Here is a 10,087-nt window from a genome sequence, read left to right on the forward strand (position 1 = left end):
GACAAAATCAAATCAATTTACTACCTACCATTGAAGTAAAAAAACATAAGGTACTAAATCGATATGTTACGTAAATCAAAACGAACCATTCAAAAACCCTAATATTTTGAAAGTTATGGTTCGTTCGTACTAAAATGTTTGTAAATCAAGCGAATCGCCAAACAAAAACAATAGAAAGTATGTTATTCATGAGTTTTACCTTTGAAATCAACAGAGCTTCCGGTAGAGGCGGAGCTAGGGTGGGTTTGCATCTGGCTGAGATAAATCGATCTTCAGATTTTCCATATTCTTGGAGGAAAACCACCTCGGGTTTTGGTTCTAAGACTGCCACCAAATCCCTATTAATCAACATAAACTTAAATTAATAAACAATACCCAAAATCGTATCAATGGAAGTAAAAGGCTAATATTCAACATCCAAGCATCCCATCATGGCACCTCCGATTATGCCTGCTTTCTTGCTTTCTGAGTCTCCCCTTGTCGTGGACGTTGATAGTGTGCTTGGGTGCATTAAGTCTTTCCCTAAAGGGACTTCGTGTGGGCGGGACGGTTTGCGAGCGCAACACATTTTAGATGCGTTGTGCGGAGAGGGGTCTCCGATTGCGGATGGTTTGCTCAAGGCTATCTCTGCGGTGGTTAATTTATTTTTGGGGGGAAGGTGTCCTAAGGTGTTGGCAGAGTTTGTTGCCTCTGCCCCACTTACGCCGTTGCTTAAACCGGACAATGGGATTAGACCTATTGCCGTTGGGGCCATTTGGAGGCGGTTGGTCTCTAAGGTGGCTATGAGGGGTGTCGGGAAGGAGATGGTTAAATACCTCGGTGACTTTCAATTTGGGGTGGGAGTCCCCAGTGGGGCAGAGGCCGTGCTTCATAGCGCGAACAGGTTTCTAAATCAGTTTCATTCGGATGGGTCATTGGCTATGCTTACTGTTGATTTCTCCAATGCCTTCAACTTAGTTGATAGGACGACCCTTCTACATGAGGTTCGGAGTCGATGTCCTTCCATTTCTCTTTGGGTGGATTTTTTATATGGGCAGTCGGCTAGGTTATATGTGGGTGATACTTTCATTAAATCCACCACTGGGGTTCAACAGGGGGACCCTCTTGGGCCTCTCCTTTTTGCCTTAGCTTTGCACCCACTTGTTCACCAAATCAGAGATCGGTGCAAGCTTCTCTTTCATGCTTGGTACTTGGATGATGGCACGATTATCGGGGATACTAGAGAGGTAGCCAAAGCATTAGATATTATCAGGTCTGAGGGGCCTCGTTTGGGTCTTGAATTAAACGTTAAGAAAACAGAGTTATTTTGGCCAACATGCAATGGGGTGAAGACACAGGAGGGGTTGTTCCCTTGCGGGATTGGAAGGCCGGTGCTTGGCGTGAAACTCCTTGGTGGTGCTGTAAGCCAGGATGCGGGGTTTATCAGCAGTTTGGCTATGAAAAGAGCATCTAGCGCTGTGGAACTGATGAGCTGTCTCCCAAGACTTCGGGATCCTCAATGCGAGCTTCTTTTGCTTCGCTCATGTATGGGAGTCGCCAAGCTTTTGTTCGGTTTGAGAACATGCCAACCTATGTATGTGGGGGAAGCTGTTTCTATATTTGACAATGGTCTTCGGAGGGCGATTGAGGACATCGTGGTTTGTGGAGGTCCGTTCTTTGGGGATCTCCAATGGAGGTTGGCATCACTTCCGATCCGTTATGGGGGGTTGGGTCTCTGTTCGGCCGAGGATGTATCTACATATGCTTTTGTGGCTTCGAGAGCACAGTCGTGGTGTTTGCAAGACCATATTCTTCGGGGTTGTGATATTTATGGGTTGGACTCTGATTATGGGTGTGCGATGGATCGTTTACGTACTTCACTTCCAGATTTTGATCTTAGCGGGTTCTCTAATAAGGACACCGCCCCCCCTAAAGCCCAACATGTTGTGGCGAGTGCCTTATTTAGTGGAATCGTCAAGAGTTTAGAAGTGAAGTTTGATCTATCCCCTCGCCAAAAGGCGGTGTTTGAATGCCTTTGGGCTCCTCGGGCTCAGGATTTTCTAACGGCCATCCCCATTGAAGGATTAGGCCAACGTATGTCGGGTTTGGAGTATCAGGCTATCCTTAAGTACCGGTTAATGATCCCTATGTTCCCGACGGATGAACCTTGCCCAATTTGTCGTAAGGTCTGTTTGGATTCTTTTGGTGATCATGCGGTGCATTGCAAAGAATTGCCTGGCTTTAAATACAGACATGATCTGGTTAGGGATGTTCTGTGTGATGTTCTTAAACGTGCAGGGATTTCTGCTAAAAAGGAGGCCCCTGTTAACTTTCTCACGGATCCTATTGAAGGGAGGTCTACTTTACGACCAGCTGATATTCTTGTGTTCGGGTGGGCAGGGGGGAAACACGCTTGTGTGGATCTTACAGGAGTGTCTCCTCTTGTTGGGCTCAGGGACCGTGGGTTTGTTGTGGGTCAGGCTGCGTTGAAGGCTGAATCGGGCAAAGTTGTTAAACACGAGAAAGCTTGTTTAGATAATCAACATGTCTTTCTACCATTTGCCTTTGATACATTTGGTTTTCTGGCTCCAGAGGCTGTGAAATTTTTTAGTAGGGTTCAGCGCGTCGTACACGGAACCTCTTCAGCTTCTAGGTCCCAAAGCTTCGTTTTTAGCAGGATTGGCTTTGCTGTTCAAAAGGGGGTTGCGGCGCAGCTTGTTGCCCGTTTGCCTGCCACTTTATTGTAATCGTTTTATAGTAAATTATATAAAACTATTATATAGTACTGCATGTTTCTTCAATGCAAAGCATAAGTAGATAACTTGTGACACCTTCTTAAGTAACCAATACTTATAAAGTGAAGCTATTAGAACATATCATTCATGCTATATATACCATTTTAAAGAACAATAATTCTATAGCTATTTGAGCATATACTCCAAATACATAAGATTAGGAACTCCATCAAATAGGCTAATAGAGTAAAATGTTTTTATCTCTGCACGTGATCCAACAACATAATAGAGTAAAATGGATTAACCCTATATTGTTTATTCTAACAAACTTATAACCAAAACAGTGTAACTCCATCAGTGAATTAGACTAATAAAAAATGAAATAAGATACTAAATATTCTAAACAACTATCGACCACCGAATTTCATAAAAGTATATACCAAAAATCTTAACAAATCTAGCGTTGAGGAACACACCTCAAGCCTTAAATTCTTGTAGCGAGATACGAAGAACACACTTGAAGGCCTAACTTCATGTAACATTGAATTATGTAAGAAGCCCTAACTTTATCAGATGAAATGATCCTTAAACAAATTCGTACGTCGAGATTCTTTGTGTTTAATTAGTATGTAAGAAACCCTAAAATTTATCATACGAATAAGACATTTTGGAAAGAAAGGAGGACCTAGGTTTCTAATCGGGGAGGGTTGCGATTGTGTTGAATAAAAACAAATAAGGTTATAACAATATATAGATCCAGAAATGAATAGTTGAGTCGGGTAAGACCCATGCGGGATCCGGAAATGAAACCATATATTGAAAATGGGTTTAAAATTGTGAGGAGGGATGAGAAAGTGACAAGTGGCACAAAGTGGTATTCTTTTATTAGTGTGTGTGTGTGTGTGTATAAAAGTTATAAACAATTCTAACTATTAAACACCGGTAATGACTTAGTATTTAAACAAAAAAAAAACTATAATTATCATTGAGCATTACCGAATTTCAACCCATCTTTCTTCTTTACAAACTATATCTTCTACACTCTTTCCATTTCAAAAAGAAGAAAAAAAAATACAGAGATGGCTTATCTTCCCAAGTTATTTTGTACAACATCGTGATTGAATGAGGGGTTGATGACAAGGTAATGCAAAATGCCTTCCTTTTCTTGCAATATGCAATACACCATTAGAAAATAGGAGAGTAATCAGCTTGGTCACGCCATCAAGCAGCAAGGAATGAGTTATTAGCAATCCTTGCCTGTCTTCTAGAAACATGGACGTGTGATAACCAATGAGGTTTATACTTAAATAAGGATGCTAAATGACTAAGTTTTAGCCGTATGATGAAGACAACAAAGTCTAACACGAATATAAGGAAGGGGTGTTGGTGAACAATATCAAGCCTCCTTGCCATAATGTAGAGTCAACAAGTTACATCAAAAAGGAAGTATTGATTAACCCAAGGTTATTGAAGCATAAAAGAATGTTACTTAACTCCTTAAAGGAAAATGAAGGTATGTGCTATATCTACTCCTTGAGTAGAGCTTAGGACCCGAAAACCACTATAAGTGCCCCCTCATATTACCAAATGCAACATATTCAATAGCACACACTATTGCACGTGACCATCTTCTATGATGAGACTAACACTGTCTTTGTCTTAGCAGACTAAGCACTACTTTAGCTCATTCTTCTGCCGAATGAGACTCCTTTTGCTTTGGAGCAATAAGATGTTAACAATTAAAGTGTCACAAGTATAAAAATAAAAATAAGCAACTAAAACAAACACAAGTTGGCCTTAAAGCCATTTACAATTACAAGTCAAGAAAATAGTTATATATACACACACACACACACACACACAATACATACTAGATTTTATCCCCCGTATTACGGGGTTGTTTTACATCATTCGTTTTTTAATATTTATATATGTATATTTGGATTTTAATTTTATTTATTATAAGAAAGTTACTAATTAATATACTTGAGGTTTGATGATAAAGTGGTTTCACAAATAAATGATATGTTATAATCCGGTTTAAAAGCTATCTGGGTTTGGTGATACCCATTACCCGTTTATTTCTTTATTATAATATTGTTTCTTAATTTTAAATAAAATAGGATATTAATTTTAAGTATATTCCTATTTTATAGGATTTTCATATCAAATATTTAATAAGATTATTTTTTAATATAATGAGATGCTATAACTCGTTTAAGAGCTATTTGGGTTTGGTGAGACCTTTACCCGTGAATTCGGGTAAAATGTGTGAGAAGCCTTCATTTACAAATAAAGCAATCTAATGGCTTGAGAGAATAGTTGTTTTACATTTTTCGTTTTTTAATATTTATTTTTTAGATTTTAATTTTCTTTATTGTAAAAAAGTTAATAATATACTTAGGGTTTGATGATGAAAAGTTTCATAAATAAATGATATGTTATAATCCGTTTAAAAACTATCTGGATTTTGTGACCCATGGCTCGCTTATGTTTTTTACTATAAAATTGTTTATTAATTATAAATAATATCTTTTTCTTTTTAAATTGAATATTAAATTTTAGTATATCCCTATTTTATAGGATTTTCATATCAAATAATTGGTAAGATTAATTTTTAATTTAATGAGATGTTATAACCCATTTAAGAGCTATATGGTTTTGGTAAGACCCATACCCATGAATTTGGGTTAAATCAATGAGAGACCTCCATTTAAACATCAAGAAATCTAATGGCTTCCATAAAAGGGGGAGCGACCACATTGCGACACATATAATTTTTGGGTTTTCGTTTATATATATTATAGATTATTAAAAACAAAATAACAATGTTATGTTGAATGTCTTCTTGGCAAACCGATTGAAGCGATCCAAAACCAAGACTTGATATTTATTAGGGAAAATTCCCCAAATAGTCTACTTTGACCAACCAAAGAATTTCATCAGGTCCGACAGAAACAAGAGTTGATCAGACGGATTAGTATAGCCTATAAAATGTTTGACACGTATTCAAATTTTCCGGTGGATCCGACGTTTTTTAAACTATCCGACGGATTCGTGTTCTAGGCCACATAATAATAAACAGTCGGATCCGACAGTTAAGTTTCATGCTTGCGTCAGATCCGTCTGTTTAATTGGTCTGTCGAACCATAGATTTTCAATTCAGGGAGGTTTTGATTTTGAATTCTAGAGTGAAATTGAACACTATCATCATCATCATCATCATCATTGTACTCAGTAAATCCCACCAATAGCAAAGTTATGGTAGGATCTGAGGAGGGTAAGATGCAGACAGCCTTACCTCCACCCCGTATGAATAGAGAGGCTGCTTCCAGTGAGACCCACGGCTCGATAGTATTTTTGCATCAAGCCTTGGACATAAGGCACATAACACTCAACCATCGGGACACCAGCCCGACTGGTGCATGTACCCTTGTCTTTCGGCTATCAACGCCACCACATGATGCTTGATTAATCTTCTGCCACTTTTAACGTTATTTTCACGAGATTAGTAAAATAACGTCAAAATTAGTGTAATTTCACTTTTGCTCACCCGAGGGTGATTCACACATATATACATTATATGTGAGCACCGCAAGCAGGGCCTTGAAATTGAACACTATGTGAAAAACTAAGCAATTTATATTATAAATTTGCTTGATTTTGTGAAGAAATAAGAAAGATAGATATAAAGGTAGGTTATGGAGGTTAAGGGGGTTGAGATATTGAAGATGACGAATTTCGTCGGGTCCGACGGTTCTTTAACGAATTTCGTCGGGTCCATGTTAATACGTTGAAACGTGGCATAATTTTAAATGTCCACAATTTCTTTCGGACGGTATTGAAATTCCGTCGTACCCGGAAAAAAAAAAGAGACTATTTTAGGTATTTTTTTTAACCATGACTAAAGTTGAAATGTAGTAGTCAAAATAGGTTTATTTTTAATCAAAATCTTATGAAAGTAAGTCACACCGACACCAATATGACGTTCACAAATCAAAATCAGTTAGGTGGTGTTTGTTTTTGTTTAAAACATCTGCAGGAGGCTTATGTCTGTGGGCGCGCAGACATAAGATTCTGAAGACTGTTTGTTTTTTTTTTTAAATAAGATCTGCAAACTGCTTTTATGGTTTTTAAAAAAAAGCTATTGTTTAACATCTTCACACTTCTTAACATCCTACCAACACCCAATGTCCAACACCACCACCGCCCATCGTGCGCCGCCGCTGCCACCACCACTGTCCACCACCACCACCCACCGTCCGCCACCACCACCGTCCATCACCACCACCACCCACCGTCCGCCACAACCACCGTCCACTACCACCACCACCACCACCATCCACCACCCACCACCACCGTCCATCACCACCACCACCATCCATCACCACCACCACCCACCCGTCGGCCACAACCACCGTCCATCGCCCACCACCAGCTATTTTACTAGTCTACAGACGTTAAATGACTTCTATTTACTGTGATATGTATGATAGGTAACTAATTTTCAGCTTATGTAGACGATACCCAGTTTATAAAACAAACAGTATTATATTTTCAGATTGCAGACCTTCAGACCACATCTTAAGTTGCAGACATGAAATCAGATAAAATCAGATTGCAGACAATTTTTGTCTTCAAAAACAAACAGCACCTTACTATTTACTTTTACGAACCTGACATGGTCCACCCGAAGACTAAAAAAGAAAGTGAATCCATCAGTTTCAAACTCAACAAAACAACAAACCATTGGTTTCAGATGAACACAATCACACGCAGTTTCGAACTCCAATTCCATCGATAGGTGGCATCGTGTCTGCTGAGCTGACGATCCTTTGACTTTCTCAAAGCTGGCGTAAGTATTACTTCCACTGAACAACCAATTTTTATATTATTAAATTCTCCATGTTTCCGTTAGTTGTGATGTTTGTTATGGAGAAGCCATCATTAGGTTTCCATTCCTATCGTCATATCCAAGCATTCAATTAATAATAATAACTCCGAGTTTGGTGAGATTGTAAGTAACTCATTCATATTCTTCTTTATATGAGTGTCTCTTTGCATCTGTGATTCCACACACAACACAACTTAAACCTTTACTGTCTTCTTCCAGATTCGGCTTTTAACAATGGCTTCAAATGGAGATCACAAAGCTACAAAACCGCCTCCAACCCCTTCTCCTCTCCGTAACTCCAAATTCTTTCAGGTATTATTATTATTATTATTATTATTATTATTATTATTATTATTATTATTATTATTATTACTACTACTTCACTTTTATTATAAACTCAACTTACAAATATGTATGCAGTCAAATATGAGGATATTGGTTACTGGTGGTGCTGGATTTATAGGCTCTCACTTAGTGGACAAACTAATGGAAAATGAAAAGAATGAGGTATCGTGTTTACACGCCATAAAACTCATGTGTTATATCGTATCTCATACTTGTTTTATACGTGTTATGTATGTGTTTGACACTTAGGTGATTGTTGCTGATAATTATTTTACTGGTTCAAAAGACAATCTTAGAAAGTGGATTGGTCACACAAGATTCGAGCTTATTCGTCATGGTAAATTACTAATTTTTAATTGCATTTGGTAGTAAATGTTCTTCTTCTGTAATGATAACAATATTCTATACTTCTTTGCAGATGTCACGGAACCGTTGCTGGTTGAGGTGGATCAGATATACCATCTTGCATGCCCTGCTTCGCCGATTTTTTACAAGCACAATCCCGTAAAGGTGCGTGTGTGTCCTCATTTTCATTGCATTTTGAAACTAGGATAAAATTATAATTGGGATTTTAAGGAACTGTAACGTGTGACAGACGATAAAGACGAATGTGATTGGCACGCTGAATATGCTTGGTCTTGCAAAGCGAGTTGGAGCAAGGTTTTAATATTTTATATAAATTTTGGAACGTTGGATTCTCGTGGTATTTGGGATGTGCGTTTATGTATGACATTTATTTGTATTTTTAGTATTTTGCTTACATCAACCTCAGAGGTGTATGGTGATCCTCTTGTGCATCCTCAACCCGAGACCTACTGGGGTAATGTCAACCCGATTGGTAAGCCCACGTGATCGTTTGTCTTTGTTATATGCAGAATGTTCGATTAAATTTCTGAAATAATGTAAGTAAAAGCAATGAAATTTGATTTTGCTTCTTTGATGTAATTTGCAGGGGTTAGGAGTTGCTATGATGAAGGAAAACGTGTGGCAGAGACTTTGATGTTCGATTATCATAGGCAACATGGAATCGGTAACATGTTACAGCTATTATATGTATACTAATAGTTCGATTTAATTAATTGTGTTTAATCCTTTTTTTTATTTTACAGAAATTAGAATCGCTCGTATTTTCAACACTTATGGGCCCCGGATGAACATAGATGACGGGCGTGTCGTTAGTAATTTTATTGCTCAAGCACTTCGGTAAGTATTAACTGTTAATTGTAAAGAGGTTAAATTTGTTATTTGAATAGCTAAGTTTATGTTCTTACTCGTTTAATCCTTGCAGTGATGAACCTTTGACTGTTCAAGCTCCTGGAACCCAAACTCGCAGTTTTTGTTATGTCTCTGATATGGTATTTCATGAAATAATATGGATATATGATTGGCTGTGTGTGGTTAAACATTGACTATTTCACGATTATATAGGTTGATGGGCTTATTCGGTTGATGGAAGGGGAGAACACCGGGCCGATTAATATTGGTAATCCAGGTGAATTTACAATGATTGAGCTCGCTGAGACAGTGAAAGAGGTTAGTTTTTCTTTTCCTTTTTCCTTTTAGTTTGTTGATTTGTTTGAAAGGGATGAGTTTAAAATATGTGTTGAAATGCAGCTTATAAATCCGGGAATAGAGATTAAGATGGTGGAGAACACGCCGGATGATCCAAGGCAAAGGAAACCAGACATCACGAATGCTAAGAAGTTGCTTGGATGGGAGCCCAAGATAAAATTGTGTGATGGTCTTCCTCTCATGGAGGCAGATTTCAGGCTAAGGCTTGGAGTTGCCAAGTAGGTATAAGCATGCAAACAAACAAGCAAGTGTTTGATGTGATGATATTTTTCAGTTGTGTGTTTTGTTTTTGCTTTCTAAAATTTTATTCTCCAAATCAAATAAATTGGTCCTACTTGTAATTTTGCTATTTGTTTGTCTTTTCGAACATCGAATGAATCAATAGTAAATGCCCGACAAGACAGGCGGAATGTTTATGCATGCAATTTTGCTATTTGTTTTCCATTTGATCATCAAATGAATTCTACATGTAATTTTTGCTATTTGTTTGTCCATTTGAATATCAATTAAATCAATAGTAAGCACAAGACAGTTGGAACTGTTCTACTTGTAATTTGGCAAT

The 10,087-nt window shown here is 37.9% G+C and overlaps 1 protein-coding gene across 1 annotated transcript; it reads left to right on the forward strand.

Annotated features, from left to right (window-relative positions):
- Positions 1-7,839: 7,839 nt before the first annotated feature.
- On the forward strand, positions 7,840-9,777 carry LOC143564254 (UDP-glucuronic acid decarboxylase 5-like). The gene is made up of 11 exons (XM_077051588.1): positions 7,840-7,920; positions 8,029-8,115; positions 8,203-8,290; positions 8,372-8,463; positions 8,549-8,613; positions 8,703-8,791; positions 8,906-8,983; positions 9,063-9,156; positions 9,242-9,308; positions 9,382-9,486; positions 9,568-9,777. Exons 1-11 carry the CDS (start codon positions 7,843-7,845, stop codon positions 9,745-9,747), a joined length of 1,023 nt encoding a protein of 340 aa, XP_076907703.1. The 5' UTR covers positions 7,840-7,842; the 3' UTR covers positions 9,748-9,777.
- Positions 9,778-10,087: the final 310 nt, after the last annotated feature.

Source organism: Bidens hawaiensis, unplaced genomic scaffold, assembly GCF_021521415.1.
Source record: "Bidens hawaiensis isolate Kalapana, Puna unplaced genomic scaffold, B.hawaiensis_p1.1 tig00001206_1, whole genome shotgun sequence".
In the NCBI taxonomy this organism is placed as follows: Eukaryota; Viridiplantae; Streptophyta; class Magnoliopsida; order Asterales; family Asteraceae; genus Bidens; species Bidens hawaiensis.

Excerpts from the sequence above, each read along its gene's own strand:
- LOC143564254 (XM_077051588.1), top strand. The coding sequence starts at position 7,843 with ATGGCTTCAAATGGAGATCACAAAGCTACAAAACCGCCTCCAACCCCT. Across the intron at positions 8,291-8,371 it reads ATTCGAGCTTATTCGTCATG|ATGTCACGGAACCGTTGCTG; the intron begins GTAAATTACTAA and ends ACTTCTTTGCAG. Across the intron at positions 8,614-8,702 it reads GCAAAGCGAGTTGGAGCAAG|TATTTTGCTTACATCAACCT; the intron begins GTTTTAATATTT and ends TTGTATTTTTAG.